This window comes from Entelurus aequoreus, linkage group LG23, assembly GCF_033978785.1.
Source record: "Entelurus aequoreus isolate RoL-2023_Sb linkage group LG23, RoL_Eaeq_v1.1, whole genome shotgun sequence".
Taxonomy (NCBI): Eukaryota; Metazoa; Chordata; class Actinopteri; order Syngnathiformes; family Syngnathidae; genus Entelurus; species Entelurus aequoreus.
The window spans coordinates 28,838,701-28,861,536 of NC_084753.1; the positions used below are offsets into that span (position 1 = coordinate 28,838,701).

At 41.5% G+C, this 22,836-nt stretch overlaps 1 protein-coding gene across 1 annotated transcript in view; it reads left to right on the forward strand.

Annotated features, from left to right (window-relative positions):
* LOC133640360 (apolipoprotein B-100-like) overlaps positions 1-22,836 on the forward strand; it is a 143,318-nt gene that overhangs the window by 5,622 nt on the left and 114,860 nt on the right. The window contains exons 6-26 of the mRNA XM_062033732.1: positions 3,806-3,946; positions 4,861-4,985; positions 5,074-5,159; positions 5,240-5,690; positions 5,777-5,894; positions 7,580-7,726; positions 7,799-8,010; positions 8,094-8,313; positions 8,389-8,562; positions 8,642-8,845; positions 8,933-9,100; positions 9,182-9,387; positions 9,528-9,695; positions 9,845-9,975; positions 10,064-10,265; positions 10,346-10,518; positions 10,616-10,761; positions 10,849-10,964; positions 11,045-11,418; positions 11,510-16,194; positions 16,296-17,398. Of these exons, the coding sequence (XP_061889716.1) occupies positions 3,806-3,946; positions 4,861-4,985; positions 5,074-5,159; positions 5,240-5,690; positions 5,777-5,894; positions 7,580-7,726; positions 7,799-8,010; positions 8,094-8,313; positions 8,389-8,562; positions 8,642-8,845; positions 8,933-9,100; positions 9,182-9,387; positions 9,528-9,695; positions 9,845-9,975; positions 10,064-10,265; positions 10,346-10,518; positions 10,616-10,761; positions 10,849-10,964; positions 11,045-11,418; positions 11,510-16,194; positions 16,296-17,398 (9,350 nt within the window). The remainder of the gene's footprint in view (positions 1-3,805; positions 3,947-4,860; positions 4,986-5,073; positions 5,160-5,239; positions 5,691-5,776; positions 5,895-7,579; positions 7,727-7,798; positions 8,011-8,093; positions 8,314-8,388; positions 8,563-8,641; positions 8,846-8,932; positions 9,101-9,181; positions 9,388-9,527; positions 9,696-9,844; positions 9,976-10,063; positions 10,266-10,345; positions 10,519-10,615; positions 10,762-10,848; positions 10,965-11,044; positions 11,419-11,509; positions 16,195-16,295; positions 17,399-22,836) is intronic.

The window sequence follows — 22,836 nt, forward strand, 5'->3', positions numbered from 1 at the left end:
TGAAAAATATTCTTAAATGAAGTAAATGCTAGTGCCATTATCTTGACATAATGATATGCGCTCGGCATCATGATTTTTTTTTTCATGCTCGAAGTAAGAAATGATTAGTTTAAAAAAGTAGTTTTATACTTGTGAGTGTTGATGACACAGCTTTGCAACAGTTGATATTCTAGTTTCAAGCATGTTTTACTCAATATAGGTCATCAAATCTCAGCAACAAGCTGTAATATCTTACTGCAGGGGTGTCCAAACTTTTTCCACTGAGGGCCTCACACTGAAAAATCAAAGCTAGCGGGGGCCATTTTGATATTTTTTTAATTTTAAAAACCAATACAATAAATGTATAAAAAATATACATTTAGGCCTCCACTCAGGCTTGATCCCGGTGAACCCAAAGGGTTTTGGTCAAAAAAATACAAAAAATGTATAATTATTTAGTATTATTATTATTATTATTCAACGTTTAAATCTGTAGATCAACATTAGGTCTATCTGTCAATATAACGTTTTTAAACATTTATGTCGTGAGCAATGACACACACAAAAATCCCACTAAAATTATTGGGGATCCAAAAGGATCATTTAAACACTCATTAAAGTGTTAAAAAATAAATTGTAATTTTTTTTTACTGATTACTTTTAACACAATAATCTCGAGATCAACTTCAGATCTATCCGTCAATTATAAGTTTTATTGTTGTTAATGTTTTTTGTTTGTTTGTTTTAGGCCCTTCTTTTTTTTTTTAAACGCTCAGTTTTTTTATTATGGCAAACACAACATATGCAACATTTTCCCCAAAGAATATCTCAAAGTGGAATATTTAATGTGATGTAATTGGAGCCTTGAATAGGTCAATAATTCATAATGACGTTGATTTTTATTCATTATTATCATTGTTTTTTTGGGGGTTTTTCAATAGTATTTTTAGAATGTGTCGTGGGGCTGTTAAAAATGACCTGCGGCCCGCAAATGGCCCCCGGGCCGCACTTTGGACATCCCTGTCTTACTGAGATCATTTAGGACCAAAACCCTTAAAACAAGTAAAACACTCTAACATAAAATCTGCTTAGTGAGGAGAATTATCTTATTAGACAGAAAATAAGCAAATATCACCCTTATTTGAGATTTTTAATCTTACTTAGATTTCAGTTTTTGCAGTGTATTCCGTACAATTGACCACTAAATGGTAACACCCGAATACGTTTTTCAACTTTTTTAAGTCTGAGTCACTAAACACTGCATGAATATAGGGCAAAATTTCCCCAAAATGATACTTTGACGAAATAAAAGCATGTTTTAGTGTAAGGAGGGATGGGAATTGATACGATTTTTCCGATTCCGATAAAATCAATATTAGCCAGAGTGGATCTGTGTTTGTAACCGCACTGCAAAAAGTCAGTGGTCAAAAACAAGACAAAACAAAACAAAAATTAGGGGTATTTTATTTGAACTAAGCAAAATTATCTGCCAATAGAACAAGAAAATTTGGCTGGTCAAGACTTTCCAAAACAAGTCAAATTAGCTAACCTCAGTGAACCCAAAATACCTTAAAATAAGTATATTCTCACTAATAACAAGTGCACTTTTCTTGGTAGAAAAAAAAAAATTGACCTTTTTGCTCAATATGTTGAAAAATATTCTTAAATGAAGTAAATGCTAGTGCCATTATCTTGACATAATGATATGCGCTCAGCATCATGATTTTTTTTTCCTGCTTGAAATAAGAAATGATTACTTTAAAAAAAAGTAGTTTTATACTTGTGAGTGTTGACACAGCTTTGCAACAGTTGAAATTCTAGTTTCAAGCATGTTTTACTCAATATAGGTCATCAAATCTCAGCAACAAGCTGTAATATCTTACTGAGATAATTTCGGACCAAAACCCTTAAAACAAGTAAAACACTCTAACATAAAAACTGCTTAGTGAGAAGAATTATCTTATCAGACAGAAAATAAGCAAATATCAGCCTTATTTGAGGTATTTAATCTTACTTAGATTTCAGTTTTTGCAGTGTAGATGAACTTTTTTTTACTGTCTGATGTGAGATAGGCTCCCAGCATCCCCCGCGACCCCAAAAAAGGGACAAGTGGTAGGAAATGGATGGATGGATGATGTGCTTTCCAGTAGCACAGAGACTAATAAAAAAATATTATTTAACCTCAGGCCATTCATTTGCACTAACTACAAAACCCAAAACCAGTGAAGTTGGCACATTGTCCATCCATCTATCCATTTTCTACCGCTTGTCCCTTTTGGGGTCGCGGGGGGTGCCGGAGTCTATCTCAGCTGCATTCGGGCGGAAGGCGGGGTACACCCTGGACAAGTTGCCACCTATATCTATATCTCAAATAAGGGTGATATTTGCTTATTTTCTGTCTGATAAGATAATTCTTCTTACTAAACAGATTTATGTTAGTGTTTTACTTGTTTTAAGTGTTTTGGTCCTAAATGATCTCAGTAAGATATTACAGCTTGTAGCTGAGATTGGATGACCTACACTACCTTTTAAAAGTTTGGGGTCACATTGAAATGTCCTTATTTTTGAAGGAAAAGCACTGTACTTTTCAATGAAGATAACTTTAAACTAGTCTTAACTTTAAAGAAATACACTCTATACATTGCTAATGTGGTAAATGACTATTCTAGTTGCAAATGTCTGGTTTTTGGTGCAATATCTACATAGGTGTATAGAGGCCCATTTCCAGAAACTATCACTCCAGTGTTCTAATGGTACAATGTGTTTGCTCATTGGCTCAGAAGGCTAATTGATGATTAGAAAACCCTTGTGCAATCATGTTCACACATCTGAAAACAGTTTAGCTCGTTACAGAAGCTACAAAACTGACCTTCCTTTGAGCAGATTGAGTTTCTGGAGCATCACATTTGTGGGGTCAATTAAACGCTCAAAATGGCCAGAAAAAGAGAACTTTCATCTGAAACTCGACAGTCTATTCTTCTTCTTAGAAATGAAGGCTATTCCACAAAATTGTTTGGGTGACCCCAAACTTTTGAACGGTACTGTACATTGAGTAAAACATGCTTGAAACTAGAATATCAACTGATGCAAAGCTGTGTCATCAACACTCACAAGTATAAAACTGCTTTTCTAAAGTAATCATTTCTTACTTTAAGCATGAAATAAAAAATCATGATGCCGAGCGCATATGATTATGTCAAGATAATGGCACTAGCATTTACTTCATTTAAGAATATTTTCCAACATATTGAGCAAAAAGGTCTCTTTTTTTTTTTCTCTACCAAGAAAAGTGCACTTGTTATTAGTGAGAATATACTTATTTTAAGGTATTTTTGGGTTCATTGAGGTTAGCTAATTTGACTTGTTTTGAAAAGTCTTGACAAGTCAAATGTTCTTGTTCTATTCGCAGATAATTTTGCTTAGTTCAAATAAAATACCACTCATTTTTGTATTTTTTTTTTGAACACTGACTTTTTGCAGTGTGGCATTCTCTCAATGAGCTTCAAGAGGTAGTCACCTGAAATGGTTTTCACTTCACAGGTGTCGTAGTTTTCAATCAACCAATCAAAGTTTATTTTAATAGCCCCAAATCACGAGTGTCTCAAAGGGCTGCACAAGCCACAACGACATCCTCGGTTTTGATGCCTTCAGTGACAATCTACATTGTAAACAGTCATGAAAATAAAGAAAAAGCATTGAAATGAGAAGGTGTGTCCAAACTTTTGGCCTGTACTGTATATTAGACCACCATTGCAAATGAAGAGAAATGGCACTATCAGGTGATGGCTTCCAGTGTCTTCAAGTACAACACTTTCATCTTTTCCAGGCCACGGTGTACGGCGTCTGTGCCACGGACTTTACAGCCAACACCGCAACCGACGCAACTATCAGCAGGGATCTTTCTGGATGTGATGGTTTTAGCGCTCACCGACATGCCACCAGTCCCCTGGCAATCATCTCCGGCATGGTAAAGACCTCAACATGAAAACCGCAGCAAATAAAACCACACAGGGCATACTTGCCAACCTTGAGACCTCCGATACCGGGAGGTGGGGGGTGGGGGGGCGCGGTCGGGGTGGGGACGTGGTTGGGGGCGTGGTTAAGGGCGTGGTTAATTGGGGAGTATATTTACAGCTAGAATTCACCAACTCAAGTATTTATATATATATATATATATATATATATGTATGTATGAAATATTTGACTTTCAGTGAATTCTAGCTATATATATATATATGTATATATATTTATTTTATTATACATATAAATAAAATAAATACTTGAATTTCAGTGTTCCAGGGGCTATCCAGTAGATGGCAGTATTGTCCTGTTTAACTTCTCCTCCGTTTATGACTCGGCCACCGTGTTCAATGGAGAAGTCTGTTATACAAAATGTACAGGCAACATGCCCCTTCCCCTTCGAACTGTCCTGGATGAACTGAAATTCTTGTTTACATTCGTTTTGGAACTTGCAAGCGTATTTCTTCATCTTGCTCGTCGACGGCGTCGCCATGTCTGTAACTTCCTCGTTCTTCTGCTTCGTCTCCTTGTTGTGTGCGCAGTTGTGCACTCTACTCTCTAAAAGCCGTAGATGTTATGACGTCATTGGGCAGGCAAGCTGTTTATATTGCGGGAAAGCGGACGTGAGAACAGGCTGTCCCCACTCAGGTCCGCATTGAGCTGGAGGGGGCGTGGCCTCCAGCTCCGGCTGAATACCGGGAGTTTGTCGGGAGAAAAATTCTGCCGGGAGGTTATCGGAAGAGGCGCTGAATACCGGGAGTCTCCCGATAAAAACGGGAGGGTTGGCAAGTATGCCACAGGGTGAATTGAATAAGTAATACGCAAAATGGTCGATGCTTACGAGTGTTTCTCCACCTTCAGCACTATCCCCTGTCCAAGTTGATCAGCAGCAGCCAGAAGTGCGATTACAAGTTTGACAACCAGAAGAAGCATATGACCAGTGCGAGCTGCAGAGAGAAGCACCTCTTCCTGCCTCTCTCCCACCAGTATGTTAGGACTTCATCTTAACCAAAAGCTACGATTTCTGCAGTTTCCCGTTGTTTGTCAAATGCTGCAACTTTGTGTCTCGTCTAGGAATGAATATGGACTTTCCACTATTGTAAAGCAGACTGTGGCCCTGAGGGAGACCGCCAAGATTAATGACAGAATATTTGATCGCAGTGAGTGTTTCTGATTTTAGAATGTGCTTGGATCTAGGTTTTTTATTCATGCATGGTTTGTGTTGTGTTTCCATGAACAGAGGAGGCCAACCTCCGCTTCCTGCCAATGGAGCACATTGACGAACGGTCCCCTGTGCAATCTAAAGATGCCGCCATTGCCACAATGCAGCAGCTGGACACTCTGTCCCAGACCAGTAAGGGAGAGGAGCGTGCCTCCCTCTTCCACAAACTGGTGTCTGAGCTGCGTGGCCTGAAGGCTGATGTGCTGGGTTCGGCTGTCCTTGAGATGACGGATGTGTCCAACCCCCTGACCGTGCAAGCTCTGGTCCAGTGTGGTACTCCAGAGTGCATCAGCGCCATGCTGAAATTTCTCAGGACCTTTGACAAGTCTTCTCTTGAAGTCGACGCCACTGTTTATGCCCTGGCACTGCTGCCAAACCCCTCCCGCCTTTTGGTCAACGATGTGCTGGCTATGGCTCAGTACAAGCAGAGCAAGCCCATCATGTACGCTCTGAGTAATACAGTCAGGAAGTAAGTCTATGCCATTTATCGATTCTGTTCATTCTGCAGACGTCTCTGATGGTTTCTCAGATAAAGATGTCAAACTTTGTCACTAGATTGTACCAGGCTGAGGGCAAAGTCACTCCTGAGATCACTGCTGCTGCGGACTTCATGGCTTCCCTTTTGGGCTCAGACTGTGCTGGGGACAAAGACCTTACCTTCCTGACATTGAGGGTTGGTAATCAAATTTGAAAATGCACTTCACACATGTACAAAACTGTCATCTTTCGAGCATCCATCCATCCATCCATCCATCTTCTTCCGCTTATCCGAGGTCGGGTCGCGGGTCAGCAGCCTAAGCAGGGAAGCCCAGACTTCCCTCTCCCCAGCCACTTCGTCCAGCTCCTCCCGGGGCATCCCGAGGCGTTCCCAGGCCAGCCGGGAGACATAGTCTTACCAACGTGTCCTGGGTCTTCCCCGTGGCCTCCTACCGGTCGGACGTGCCCTAAACACCTCCCTAGGGAGACGTTCGGGTGGCATCCTGACCAGATGCCCGAACCACCTCATCTGGCTCCTCTCGATGTGGAGGAGCAGCGGCTTTACTTTGAGCTCCCCCCGGATGGCAGAGCTTCTCACCTTATCTCTAAGGGAGAGCCCCGCCACCCGGCGGAGGAAACTCATTTCGGCCGCTTGTACCCGTGATCTTGTCCTTTCGGTCATAACCCAAAGCTCATGACCATAGGTGAGGATGGGAACGTAGATCGACCGGTAAATTGAGAGCTTTGCCTTCCGGCTCAGCTCCTTCTTGACCACAACGGATCGATACAGCGTCCGCATTATTGAAGACGCCGCACCGATCCGCCTGTCAATCTCACAATCCACTCTTCCCTCACTCGTGAACAAGACTCCGAGGTACTTGAACTCCTCCACTTGGGGCAGGGTTTCCTCCGCAACCCGGAGATGGCACTCCACCCTTTTCCGGGCGAGAACCATGGACTCTGACTTGGAGGTGCTGATTCTCATCCCAGTCACTTCACACTCAGCTGCGAACCGATCCAGCGAGAGCTGAAGATCCTGGCCAGATGAAGCCATCAGGGCCACATCATCTGCAAAAAGCAGAGACCTAATCCTGCAGCCACCAAACCAGATCCCCTCAACACCTTGACTGCGCCTACAAATTCTGTCCATAAAAGTTATGAACCGAATCGGTGACAAAGGGCAGCCTTGGCGGAGTCCAACCCTCACTGGAAACATGTCTGATTTACTGCCGGCAATGCGGACCAAACTCTGGCACTGATCATACAGGGAGCGGACCGCCACAATCAGAAAGTCCGATACCCCATACTCTCTGAGCACTCCACACAGGACTTCCCGAGGGACACGGTCGAATGCCTTCTCCAAGTCCACAAAACACATTTTAGACTGGTTGGGCAAACTCCCATGCACCCTCATGGACCCTGCCGAGAGTATAGAGCTGGTCCACAGTTCCACGACCAGGACGAAAACCACACTGTTCCTCCTGAATCCGAGGTTCGACTATCCTATCTTTTGAGCAACCGGGCTGAATTTTAGAAGTGTCAAACCAGCAACATTCTACATTACTAATGGACTCAACCTAAGAAAATACTCTACATACACCTGGCTCAAAATAAGAAGTACATTCTATAGACCAAATTATTCACTTCTTGTTGACTTACCAAACAATGCTACTTAGTTGACACTCGATCACAGTTTTTCATCTTGCCAAGCCCTTTTGGAGAATCCCATGCTTCAAATTTTGTGAGAAAAGTTCTCATAGACAAACTTGTAAAAAGGTATTTTTGAGAAACATGAAGGTTTCTAAAAGCGCAAAGGAGAGATTGACTGCATATTTGCTAACATTTTTACCAGCTTTCTTTTTGCCAACTTCATCCATCCAGGTTGTAGGTAACATGGGAGATGTAATGGAAGACGCTTACCCTGCTATCAAGAACACGCTGCTGAAGTGTATGAGGCAGCCTGCAACCACCCTCTCTGTTCAGCTTGCAGCCATCCAGGCTTTCAGACGCATGTCTTTGACGGATGAGGTATCCAGCTAGACAAGGGATTTCAATTCCATTAGGAATCATTTCCTCAAATGTACCAACATTTCTGTCTAGGTTCGCGCTAACCTCCAGAGGGTCAGCCAATATGCAAAAGGTGCTGTGCAGAAACGCCTTGCAGCCTACCTGATTCTGATGAGGAATCCCCAAAACAGTGACATTGAGATAGTGAAGAAGATCCTGAAGCAGGAGCAGAACGTGCAAATTAAATCCTTTGTGACCTCCCACGTCTATAACATCATCTCCTCTACAGATTCTGATACTCAGAAGTAAGATTACCTACACCAAATAGCATGTCCGTATTTGAATGATCAAACCAAACACTAACAAGTTGTTTATTTTCTTGTTTCAGGCTTGCTAGGAAGATAGTGGACGCCTTGCAGGACATTGACGTTGGCACTCACGATGACTACATGACAAAGTCTCGCAACTACAAGCTGGGTGTGGCACATGAGAACATGCAAGTCAATATTCAGGGCAACCTTATCTTCGACTCTAGCAACCACCTGCCCAGAGAGATCCTGTTGGAATCTACCCTGAAAGCCTTTGGCTACAATATGGATATGTGGGAGGTGTGTAACATTGCAGAACATAATTGATAAATGTCAATAAGAAAAGAATCCTAAAAAAAACTATCCTGTCAATAGGCTGGCCTCGAAGGGAAAGGTTTTGAACCCACTATTGAGGCCTTGTTTGGAAAAAACGGCTTCTTCCCAGACACACTGTCCATGGCTATGTACTGGGCGGAGGATAAGCTGCCACTCAAGATAAAGGAAGTTCTGGAGAAGTGGGTCGTTCCATCAAAACCAGAAGGGTATAAGGTACATTTGAAGTTCAATCGTTTATCATGCAGTTTCCATGTTGTGTTATGTCCTCATTAAAATATATTTTTTCCTTAAGGTTCCTGAAGATCTTATAAGAGAAGTAGCTCACAATTTCAACAAGCTGATGAGAGAATTGCAGAATCAGGAAACACCAGAGGCCATGGCCTACCTTAAGATCATGGGGGCAGAGCTGGGCTTCATCAAGGCCAGCGATATTAGGTTTATTGCTGATAATGCAAAAATGTATGCAGACATTTTCCTCAGGCTCCTCCCCAGACAGGTACATCTTTTACTACTTCTGACCCTTTCATGGCATGGTGTGACAGCTTTTAAAGTGATTCTTTTTTCTTTCTTTTTTTTAAATTAGGTGATGTCTAAACTGATGTCCGGCACAGACAATGAGCTCTTTATTCATTACATGTTCATGGACAACAGATTTGTCCTACCAACTGCATCTGGCTTGCCTCTGACTTTTTCTCTCTCTGGCATTTTTGCTCCCGGAGCTAAGGGAGGCATTCGCATTTCTCCAAACATGGTAACTAATTTCTCATCATTATAATTTTACCGTTGTGGTTCACTTTACTGATTGATTCACACATAATTGTTTCATTCACAGAATGAACTCCTGTTCATGCCTTCTGTTGGAGTGGAGTTTGTGACCCAGATGGGAGTCCATGTCCCTGAATTTGTTGACTCTACTGTCGAGATGCACACCAGCATGTACCATGAGAGCACCCTAGATGCTAAGCTAATCATGGAGCCGAACCAAGTCAAACTCCTCATTCCGGCCGCTAAAGGCACTACAAAGCTCTTTAGAATCAGGTAACAAATATTAGAAAAGGTAATACATTTTAAATAATGTGTTGAACGTCACTAGAAAATAACATGTCTCAGTGCATTATTGCAGATTATCGTAGTCATAATCTTGTAAAGAAAACAAAGTTATGTCTCTGTCTCTTCAGCAATAGAGTGCTGATCATGGGCGCTGGCAAGGCTGCAGAAATCCCACACAATACAGGTGATGTGAGTTGTGGCTTCTTCGTCGCATTCAATTATTGCACTACAAAACTTCAAGTTGACACTGGCAACAAAAAGAATGTGCCCTACTTCCCCCTGAACGGAGAAACAATGTAAGTGGCAAATATAGGTAAAAAGCTACCAGTGTTTTAGCTGTAATAGGACTTTATAATGAAATGTTAATGAGAAAGCCAGAATGTTTATCAAATGGTAATGAATAGGTAATGAAAAACAAGCTTAATCTTTGTTCTGTTCACCTCAGGTTTGCAGTTGACATCACGCCTGCCATACATTTTTCGGCGTACACAGCTACCATTGCATACAATCTCCTCAGTGAAGGAAATGATGGCCGCCATAAGGTTGATTCCCTGAAGATGACTTTGAAAACTGAAGGTATATAAACGTAGTGGATGATCAATTCTGAGCGTTCCCTTGTCTCATTGTTGAAATTAACTCTTGCTTTAATCTCCGAACATCCCAGGGGCTAATCCAAAAGAAGCTTCTGCCACCATGAAATACAACAGGAATAGGAATGTCTTCACCACCCAACTCCAGATACCCAACATGGATGTCGATGGCGGAGTGAAGGTTGGCTTGACTGACAGCAGCACCAAAGGCAAAGCCATTACCTTTGAGATAACTAACAAGAAAGTACCACAACTCACTCTGACTGCTCGTGCCCGGTGAGTAAACCACTCCGCAAATTTAGTGTTTGTAGTTTTATTCAGACAGGCAATAATCATTCCTCATTACTTAATTCTAGGCTTCATGACATGGCTGATGGCCTGCTGCTGGTTCAGATGTCGGCACCACCTCTGAAGACAGATGCTACAATCTCTGCTACCATGAGCAAAGCTGAAGATATCACATTTGAGATCAAAAGTGATGTGAATCTTCCAGAGACCTCATCCACTCAGTCAGTCACATTCAAATATGGTATGTCTTTTTAAAAACACAACTAATATCTAATGAACTAATGTTCATAATGTTTACACTCTTTCATTCAGAGGCTAAGCAATATATTGTATTTCAGGGGAGGACCATGCTGAGGTTAAGCTGATGTCCAACATGAATGCTGAGACCAAAGTCATAAAGCCTTACACTAAAGCCTTAATGGTCTCAATCCAAGATTTTGCTGAGGATGCCATGGACCATCGGGTTATCACCAACGCCGTTGAGGTGAATTAACTTGGTTGGAAGAGTGTGATTCAAATCGTGTTAAAATTCGTCCAGATTACAACAATAACTTCTGTGTTTTCTTATCAGGCCAGCGGTATCTGGACGAACAAGATCTTAGCTGATGTCCCCTATGTGGAGACTGTGATGAATAACATCGCAAGAGTGGAGATGCCCTCTATGCCCGAGAACCTATTCATGAACATGTAAGAACAATATGGTATAAATGTGAGAGTTGTATCCCTTCTTTGCCCATTTGGTGATTTATCTTTTATCCTGCAATCAGGGAAAGCAAATTCCGTTACAAGTTCAACAAGGACCATCTGACCATCACTATCCCTCTGCCTCTTGGGGGGAAATCCTCTGAGGAATTAAGGATACCTCCCGTAGTCACCTCCCCTCGCATTTCCATGCCACAGCTGGGAATGGAGCTCGCCCCACAGGAAATAAAAATACCCATGTTTACCATTCCCTCTGATCATGAAATCACTCTGCCCCTTATTGGAATGGTGGAAATGTCTGGCAAGGTGAACAGCAACTACTACAACTGGGAGACAACTGTGTCTGCAGGCAACAACACTGAAAACTTTCCAAACTACTTGGCCAAATTCCAAGTTAAGGCTAACAGTCCAATCGAGCTTCTTTCCTTCACAACTGAGGGTAAGTTTTTTAAATGTATTTATTTAATCAGACATTTACAAAAAAGTAAGTAGAAAGTGATTTATATTTTACTGGTTTGTTTATTTTAAAGGAGCAACGGAACTTACCGATACAGACAAGAACACAATGAAATTCACAGTGAATGGCACCCTGGAGCACCAATTTGTGAGTACAAGGGTGAATGTGGAGGAAACTATGGCTGTCTCAGACCATGTCAAGTCATCAGGAATCTACAACATCCATGCTGCCACCCCCTTGGGCCTTCAGACATCTTTGGATATCAACACACATTTCTCTATTGATTCAGTCAAGCTATTGGGAGATATCAATGCTGACGGAAGTGTCAGTGTTGGCTCTTTAACATCTAGCACGTCATATTTCAACACCTTTTCAGTTGACACTGCAAAGAAAGAGGCCCGTTTGGAAAGCACGCTGAGAGCAAACTCTGAAATCCTGTTGGTTACAAACAAGATCAAGGCTGTGTATTCAAAGGAGGAGTTTATGATTAATTCTAACACTAATATCAACAGTGATCCCATCAAGCACTCGACAAAAATGAGCCTTAACCACAAGGATGCCAAGCTTACCATCAAGTCTGTCTCTGTGACCAAGGCTGATCAGAGAACGCTTCACAACAATGTTGAATTCACCGCCTCTGGAGGTCAAGCCAACCTTCATTTTGAAAATAAGGCTGATGACACAGTAAACCGTGCCTACTCTTTGCTCTTTGCCTCCATTAATCCCTCTGGTTTGGAGCTCAATACTGATGCCTCCATTAATTTACTTTCGAGCCTCTCCTCTCACAAGGCAACCCTGACCCTCAACACAAATGGCCTGACCACCAGTTGTATTACAACTGCTCAGCACAGAACACTGACCTTTGGAAATATTTTCCACGGGGGAATTGACGCTGCTGGCGCTACCATGTCACTTACCACCAAGGGAGGCATTCAAGATAACAAAGTTGAGTTCAATGTTGAAGGAAAAGTTGCCAGCTCAGAAGTCTATCTCAATGGCCTACTTACAGGAGACGGTCTTGGCATCAACACAAGAAACACAATGAACTTCAGAGTGAGCAAAGATGGCCTTGTTGTATCCAACAGTATTGTTGGATCTTTTGACGAAATGAGAACTGATAATGTTAATTCCCTCTCTCTTACACTAACATCTTTGACCCTCCACACCAAGAGTGACAATACCCTTAACAAACAAAACTCCTACATGCATGACATCACAGTTACCATGGAGGATTTTGTTGCCACAGTCATGGTGAAAAATGATCTAAAGATCATGGAGATTAACTTTAACAACAATGCCCAGTTCACGGCAAAGCCCTACTATGTGGAGCTGACGGGAACACTGAAGGGACTCTTGTCAGGGGATGAGCTCAAGCACACTTATGAAGTCAAATTCAAGGACATGATCCTCTCTACAAAGTGCAACACCAACGGTAAACTCCTGGGTTCTCAGATCACACATAACACAGATATGGAGGTTGCTGGTCTAACTATTAAATTCAGCAATGTTGCCGATTATAAATCACAGTCTCTTCGTCTTAACAGCATGATTAATGCTCTTGCTAAACCTTTCTCCCTTAACATTGATGCCTTGTTCAACTCAAATGGTGCAGTGTCTTTTTACGGACAGCAGAGTGGGGAACTATACAGCAAATTCCTCCTGAAAGCTGAACCCCTGCTGTTCACGCATTCATTTGAGTACAGAGCCTCAACCACTCATGAGATTGAGGGCAGACCCACTATCAAAACCACAGTGGATAACAAGCTCAGCAGCACCTTAAGTTTCCAAGAGCAGAGATTCAATCTGAAAGTGACATCAAAGGTCAACGACCACACCTTTAAACAGGAACTTGGGGCCTACAACAATGCAGAGAGGATGGCTGTTGAGATGAGAGGAGCAGTGGCCACAAACCTCTTCAACGAAGACACTGAGGACTACAGTGTTTCTGGATTTGTCAAGTATGACAAGAACACTGACAGCCACTTAATCCAGATCCCATTCACTGAGCACCTCCCTGTCATTATTGAAAATGTAAAGAACACTATGATGAGACTCATGGACAACAGTATTGAACTTCTGAAAGACATCAATACCAAGTATGAGATCAGCACCAAGTTTCAGAACAAAGTATCTGAACTGAAGGAAGTAATTGACAACTTTGACGTAAACGTCTTTGTCCAAGATGTGAGAAAGTTTATCAACTCTATTGAAAATATCTTGACCAACCTGACAACTAAGTTGCCAACAGATAATGTTATCAATGAGTTGAAATCCATCATGGAGACCATCATGGCTTACATCAAACAACATAACATCCCTAATAGGTTTAATGTCATTTATGGCAAAGTGGAGGAAATGCTGTCCAAGTATGAGGTTGAGAAGCTGATCGGGACAGTGATGGATGAGATTGTTAAGATTATGAAGCAATATCAGGTGAGGGAAAAGATTCAATCTGTATTTGCGCTGTTTAGGTCAATTGACATCCAACCTTTGATCCAAAAGGTTATGGTACCTATTCAGGAGGTAGTGAATCAGCTGTATTCTTTTGACTTGACGCAGATGATTGATGACATGAGCGATTATGTCATAAGAATTGTCCAGAAAATACAATCCTTTGATTATGACACATTAACAGCAGAGTTGAAAGAGAAAGTGACAGACTTGAGCAAGATTCCTTGTTTTGGAAAACTCTACGGAGAGTTCAAAGTAAACTCGCCACACTATAACCTAAGGACTACTGCAGATCTGGAGAACACCACAACTACATCAGTAACACCAGAGTTCAAAGTGAACCTTTATTCTCAGGCCAAATCTACTTTAAGAGTCCTCCAGTTTACAGTAGATGCCAGTGCACATATTGCTCTACCCAAGATGAGACGTATGGCAATCTCAGAGTACATAAAGATCGATCAGTCATCTTTTAAAGTAGACCACAAGGCAACAATGGCTGTGTACCGCCTGGCAGTTCAAGGTTCTGCCGACACCAGTGTGAACATAGCGACTGAGTTGTATTCTGCAGATCTTGTCAACCACATGTACTTTGCTGTGGAAGATGGACTCTCTGCCACTGTAAATACAAACTACAACCATGACCTTAACGTGTCACCCCTCAACATCTTCACTCACGTATCAACAACTCAAAAGACAAATCTAACGTTGGATGCAGGCTCTGCCCATGTGAAGATGAACAATCTGGCTAATGCAAAATATGCAATTGAAGATTTTTCAGATGAGGTAACACACAACAGTGACATGGACCTGGTTATGGATTTACACACAGCCAAAGTGACTTTCATTGGTGCAACAGACAGCAAAGGTTTTAAAAACAGCCAGAATGTGGTTGCAGACATCTGCATTTTCCGCCATGTCATTATTGATGCCAAAATTGAAACAGAAACACCTATAATGAAAGGCAGTGTCGCACAGCTGAAGTTCCAGGCTAAGGCTGCCGATTTGCAAATAGATCTTACTGCCTCCCATTTTGCAGAATTGATTGACGGAACTCTTTCAAGCACCACCCTTGCCATGATTACGCCTACGAAGATTATGTTTGATACTAAGAATAGGGTCAATTCCAAGCTCTACCTTCCATTTCAGCTGCCTGAAAAGATTGAGTTCCAGAATGACATATTACTTACGCTGAACTCTGAAATACAACACGCCAGCTGGGCAGGAATGGCCCGACTCAACCAATACAAATATTCCCATTACTTTGAAATGGATAATGGTGATAGCGAAATCGATGTTGTTTCCCAGATCAATGGAGAGGCTAATCTTGATTTCCTGAGGATACCAATCACTATTCCTGAAATAAGAGTGCCATATAATGGAATGAGGACATCAAAATATGACTTTACACTGTGGGAAGATGCTGGCCTGAGATATTTCCTTACTACAACTCAGCAGACGTTTGACATGAACTCATATGTGAAATACATCAAGAACCCTGAGATGTTCACCCTTGACATTAATGTGGATCCAGTTATCAGTGTCATTAACACTAACATCAAGACGCTGCACAAGAAAATGCTAATCGGCAAAGAAAAGGCTGCTGCCCTGCTTGCTTCATCGTACGATAAAGCACAAGCAGAATATGAGAAATACAGCATTGACTTGCCTAAAACCGTGACAATTCCTGCTTATAAAGTACCAGTCATCAATGTTGAGATGTCAACATTCACCATTCCCCTTCCGGACACCAGTCTTCTCACTATGCCCACTCTGCATGTTCCATCAGCCATCAGCAAGCTGACCCTTCCCAAAATTACTCTGCCCAAAATTAAGAGCATAAATGTTCCAAAGATGGGTGATCTGACCTATGAGTTCTCTGTGAAAACACCCATGATCACTCTCAAAACCAACTCCAGCATTCTCAACCAAGACAGCTTCATCATCAAGCTCGATGCATCCTCATCTTCAGTATGCAAAATTCTGACAGGGAAAATTCATGGCCACACCAATGTTAATGTAGTTGGCGGATTTAAGATGGCCTCTGTCCTGTCTGTAAAACATCCGGTGGTTGAGGGAAGACACGAAAGCACAGTCATCTTGAGTTATGAAAACTCTGACGCCTCTGTCAGCAATTCAGCAAAGGTTCATCTGTCTGATCTGACCATGGAAATGCACCAGGAGATGACTGGAAACCCAGAAGAAGGCCTGGTTTTCTCTGTGTCCACCCCATCTGCTGGACATGTTGCAGTTCAGTTGCAGACAGAGCGCCCAGCGCAAATGAGCGCAAGACTGTATGGCCGCTACCCTGTAAGTAACAGCATGGAAGTACCTTGTATTGAAACTTCTAAGAAAATAACATTTTACAGACTAAATAAATCCATTTGGTATCATTATGTTTTGTTCTGCAGACTGAACCAACAACAGACATTGACATCTTGGCCCTGAAGATGTCTGTGGTGAACTCTGAGAAGCTGAATGTTCAGACTTCCTGGAACATGGAGATGCCATATGAGATGACGCTGGCACTAAAGAAGGAGCTATCTGAAGTGGCGCAAATAGCCATTCTTCCTTCTGTAATTGCATACGATAAAATCGATCGTTATGCCAGAAGCCTTGGGGGTTCCCTCGAACAGGCTAAGAACCACGGTACAGTGTTGTTTAAGGAAGCTGTGGACAACATTGCAGCAGTTAATGTCTCCAACGTTATAACGTCTCTCACAGATCAGACGTCGTATGCGCTTAGAAAATACCAACAAAGGGTTGACCTCTTTCTTGATGCTGCGGTTAAATTCCTGAGAGAGACCAAGTTCCTGATCCCAGGTTACACACATAGGCTGTCAGGGCTTGAGATCTATCAGAAATGTACTAACTTTGTCCTTACCGTATCCAGGGATGTAATTATGATAATCACAAACTTCTTGTTCCACATTTCTAATTACACTGTTGAGTCCTTTGATGCCATTAAGTTTACAATTCCAGGCACTGATCGTATTGTCCGTGGAGGTGACATCATATATAACTTACTTGAAGTTCTAGGGAAAGCCCATTCCCAAGTGAGGGCCACTTTGAGAAAATCGGGAGTTTATGAAGATATTGTCAGGTTTGCAACTGCATTTATGGACTTGGCTGGGGAACAATGTCACAGGTTTTTCCAAATTTTAGAATCCGGAGATCTAGCGAGGTTCTCCAACTTTGTGACCGACATGTACGATGACGCCATTAACTCACGTGCCTTTGATAATGTAGTCAAGCAGTTTGAGAAGGTCCAAAGGATAATTATTGAATACCTCACAATTGTCACAAGCAAACTTCAGACCATTCTTGCTGACGTCTCCCTGGAACAGCTTGAAGCAGACATCAAGCCCTCAGTGGACTTGATGCTGAATAGCGCACATTCTTTGCTTACGGATGTCGGGGAAGTCCTTCAGGAAAAAAGTAAAACGGTTAAACAATTCGTGACAGTTGGTGACAGACAGATGGAGGTCGATATTCCTTTTCCCTTCACAGCCCAGTTCGCCTAAATATCGTGGCTGACCATCGCTAATCTACGATGTAATTCTGTTGTTTTATGTCATATACATTTTGTTCATAATTTTACAACCGTTGCCCGTTGTGCCTCATTTGTATGTTGTACTATTTAAAACCTTGCTGAATGAATTAAAGTCAGTTTTTACTGCATACACCTCGATTGTGTCTTGTTGTTTCTCCATATCAATATTTGAAAATGTACAAAACCCAAAACCAGTGAAGTTGGCACGTTGTGTAAATGGTAAATAAATACAGAATACAATGATTTGCAAATTATTTTCAACTTATATTCAATTGAATAGACTGCAAAGAAAAGATAGTTAATGTTCGAACTGAGAAACTTAATATTGTTTTGCAACTAATCATTGACTTACAATTTAATGGCAGCAACACATTGCATAAAAGTTGGCACAGGGGCATTTTTACCACTGTGTTACATGGCCTTTCCTTTTAACAACACTCAGTAAACGTTTAGGAACTGAGGAGACACATTTTTGAAGCTTTTCAGGTGGAATTATTTCCCATTCTTGCTTGATGTACAGCTTAAGTTGTTCAACAGTCCGGGGGTCTCCGTTGTGGTATTTTAGGCTTCATAATGCGCCACACATTTTCAATGGGAGACAGGTCTGGACTACAGGCAGGCCAGTCTAGTACCCGCACTCTTTTACTATGAAGCCACACTGTTGTAACACGTGACTTGGCATTGTTTTCCTGAAATAAGCAGGGGCGACCATGCTTGGATGTTGCTCCAAAACCTGTATGTACCTTTCAGCATTAATGGCGCCTTCACAGATGTGTAAGTTACCCATACCTTGGGCACTAATACACCCCCATACCATCACAGATGCTGGCTTTTCCACTTTGCGCCTAGAACAATCCGGATGGTTCTTTTCCTCTTTGTTCCAGAGGACACGATATCCACAGTTTCCAAAAAATTTTTTAAATGTGGACTCGTCAGACCACAGAACACTTTTCCACTTTGTATCAGTCCATCTTAGATGAGCTCAGGCCCAGCAAAGCCGGCGGCGTTTCTGGGTGTTGTTGATAAATGCCTTTCGCTTTGCATAGTAGAGTTTTAACTTGCATTTACAGATGTGGTGACAAACTGTAGTTACTGGCAGTGGTTTTCTGAAGTGTTCCTGAGCCCATGTGGTGATATCCTTTACACACCGATGTCACTTTTTGATGCAGTACAGCTTCACCATACTGAGGGATCTAAGGTCCGTAATATCATCGCTTACGTGCAGTGATTTCTCCAGATTCTCTGAAACTTTTGATGATATTACGTACCGTAGAAGGTGAAATCCCTAAATTCCTTGCAATAGCTGGTTGAGAAATGTTGTTCTTGAACTGTTTGACAATTTTCTCACGCATTTGTTGACAAAGTGGTGACCCTCGCCCCATCCTTGTTTGTGAATGACTGAGCATTTCATGGAAGCTGCTTTTATACCCAATCATGGCACCCACCTGTTCCCAATTAGCCTGTTCACCTGTGGGATGTTCCAAATAAGTGTTTGATGAGCATTCCTCAACTTTCTCAGTCTTTTTTGCCACTTGTGCCAGCTTTTTTGAAACATGTTGCAGGCATCAAATTCCAAATGAGCTAATATTTGCAAAAAATAACAAAGTTTCCCAGTTTGAACGTTAAGTATCTTTTCTTTGCAGTCTATTCAATTGAATATAAGTTGAAAAGGATTTGCAAATCATTGTATTCTGTTTTTATTTACCATTTACACAACGTGCCAACTTCACTGGTTTCGGGTTTTGTACTTTTACGTGATAGCGGTGACAATTATTGGTGGTCATACACACCAACTTATGTAGATTCTAAAGCAACATTCTCAAGAGTATTGCAATAGTCAGCCTCGAACTGTGCTAATAAAGTACTGATCGGATGCACCAGCCGGCCTTGGTGGTACCTGTTGTAGCGTGTGTAAAAATCGTCTTTGATGCAGTGTCACCATTTAGTTGGCTTTGTCCTTGCCGTGTGTGACATGGAAAAAGCACAATAAATGGGGAAGTTTCAAACAAAGCCCTGCTATTCAAACATCAGTGGGTTGTTTTCTCAGGTCTAAATATAGCCACGCCAGTGACACATGCTCTCGTATCGCTAAGCAATGGAAAAGCCCAAAGATAAACATCTTTGAAAACAGCAGAACTATGAGCACTAAAAAATATCATTGAATGTACAAACCCCGTTTCCATATGAGTTGGGAAATTGTGTTAGATGTAAATATAAACGGAATACAATGATTTGCAAATAATTTTCAACCCATATTCAATTGAATGCACTACAAAGACAAGATATTTGATGTTCAAACTCATGAACTTTATCTTTTTTTTGCAAATAATAATTAACTTAGAATTTCATGGCTGCAACACGTGCTAAAGTAGTTGGGAAAGGGCATGTTCACCACTGTGTTACATGGCCTTTCCTTTTAACAACACTCCGTAAACGTTTGGGAACTGAAGAAACTAATTGTTGAAGCTTTGAAAGTGGAATTCTTTCCCATTCTTGTTTTATGTAGAGCTTCAGTCGTTCAACAGTCCGGGGGTCTCTGCTGTCGTATTTTACGCTTCATAATGCGCCACACATTTTCGATGGGAGACAGGTCTGGACTGCAGGCGGGCCAGGAAACTACCCGCACTCTTTTTTTTACGAAGCCACGCTGTTGTAACACGTGCTGAATGTGGCTTGGCATTGTCTTGCTGAAAAAAGCAGGGGCGTCCATGGTAACGTTGCTTGGATGGCAACATATGTTGCTCCAAAACCTGTATGTACCTTTCAGCATTAATGATGCCTTCCCAGATGTGTAAGTTACCCATGCCTTGGGCACTAATACACCCCCATACCATCACAGATGCTGGCTTTTCAACTTTGCGTGGATAACAGTCTGGATGATTTGCTTCCCCTTTGGTCCGGATGACACAATGTCGAATATTTCCAAAAACAATTTGAAATGTGGACTTGTCAGACCACAGAACACTTTTCCACTTTGCATCAGTCCATCTTAGATGATCTCAGGCCCAGAGAAGCCGGCGCCGTTTCTGGGTGTTGTTGATAAATGGCTTTCGCTTTGCATAGTAGAGCTTTAACTTGCACTTACAGATGTAGCAACCAACTGTAGTTACTGACAGTGGGTTTCTGAAGTGTTCCTGAGCCCATGTGGTGATATCCTTTAGAGATTGATGTCGGTTTTTGATACAGTGCCGTCTGAGGGATCGAAGGTCACGGTCATTCAATGTTGGTTTCCGGCCATGCCGCTTACGTGGAGTGAATTCTCCAGATTCTCTGAACCTTTTGATGATATTACGGACCGTAGATGTTGAAATCCCTAAATTTCTTGCAATTGCACTTTGAGAAAGGTTGTTCTTAAACTGTTTGACTATTTGCTCACACAGTTGTGGACAAAGGGGTGTACCTCGCCCCATCCTTTCTTGTGAAAGACTGAGCATTTTTTGGGAAGCTGTTTTTATACCCAATCATGGCACCCACCTGTTCCCAGTTAGCCTGCACACCTGTGGGATGTTCCAAATAAGTGTTTGATGAGCATTCCTCAACTTTATCAGTATTTATTGCCACCTTTCCCAACTTCTGGCATCAAAATCTAAAGTTAATGATTATGTGCAAAAAAAAAAAAGTTTATCAGTTTGAACATCAAATATGTTGTCTTTGTAGCATATTCAACTGAATATGGCTGGGAAAATGATTTGCAAATCATTGTATTCCGTTTATATTTACATCTAACACAATTTCCCAACTCATATGGAAACGGGGTTTGGAATCTATGGTTTTGTTAGTTGGGAAGACTATGTCTCCCGGCTGGCCTGGGAACGCCTCGGGATCCCCCGAGAAGAGCTGGACGAAGTGGCTGGGGAGAGGGAAGTCTGGGTTTCCCTGCTTAAGCTGCTGCCCCCGCGACCCGACCTCGGATAAGCGGAAGAAGATGGATGGATGGATGGATGGTTTTGTTAGTTTTTTCCACTGTTGGTCACATTAGAATACTTCACTACACACCGTAGCTCACTGTAAACAAACGCCAAGGGTGGATCTACACCTGACATCCACTGTAATGATACCAAGTACAGGAGGGTATTTGGTCGATACTATGATTACATGAATATTTTTTAGCATCATAAAATCTTTTTTCCTTTTTTTCAAATGTATATTATGTTTATAAACTCAGGAAATATATCCCTGGACACATGAGGACTTTGAACATGACCAATGTATGATCCTGTAACTACTTGGTATCGGATTGATACCCAAATTCGTGGTATCATCCAAAACTAATGTAAAGTATCCAAACAAGAATAAGTGATGATTACATTTTAACAGAAGTGTGTCATGTCTGTGTGATCATGTTTTGTTTGAGTTATGTTCGGTTTTGTTTTTGGACTCTTTGTGCACTCTTGTTTGTTTTGTCACCATAGCGACCATTAGTTTCACCTGTTTCACGTTTTGCACTCGCGCACCTGTTGTCAATCATGTCTATATTATTTAAGCCCATTGTTGCCAGGAAGTCAGCCTGGCGACATCACCTCTGCTCACCTCCATGCTACCTTTGATACCAATGCCATAGTTCCCTGCGTTCCAAGTAAGTTTTGTTGATTGTTCATAGTTTTTTGCCTAAGTGCTAGTTTTGGTTTCATTAGTCAAGTTTGTTCTCCGCCTTTGTGCGCGCCTTTTGTTTGTATTTTGTAGTTAGTGTTAAAATAAAAGATGTCCTTACCTTCATGCCTTGCCCGCTCCAACTTTACTTGCATCTCGGGAAAACAAACAACCCATAGTCCAAGTCTTGACAAAGTGTAGATAAAACATGTTGAAAGACAAAATAAGCAGATTTTAACAGTAAATGAACAAGTAGATTAATAATTCATTTTCTACCACTTGTCCTTAATAATGTTGACAAAATAATAGGTGTATAAATGACACAATATGTTACTGCATATGTCAACAGACTAATAAGGAGCCTTTGTTTGTTTACTTACTACTAAAAGACAAGTTGTCTTGCATGTTCACTATTTTATTTAAGGACAGAATTGCAATAATAAATATATGTTTAATGTACTACAAGATTTTTTTGTTAAAACAAAGCCAATAATGCCATTTTTTGTGGTTGTTTACAAAAGCATCGAAATACATTTGCTCAGTGTGCAGCCTTTGGTGGAAAAAAGTTTGCACACTCCAGATTCAGACCAAAAACATGTAGAAAAATTTTATTTATTTATTTATTTATTTTATCTGATGTAGTGAAACTGCAATATTTGAAACCCCATGTTGCGAGTGGTCAACTGTATCAAACAGGAAGAGAGTGCAGAATATTAATATTACGCAATCATAATACCGCATTGTAGTGTTTCTCAAATAAATATGATTCACTCAACATCGGCTTAAACAGCAGGAAGTGGATGACAGCT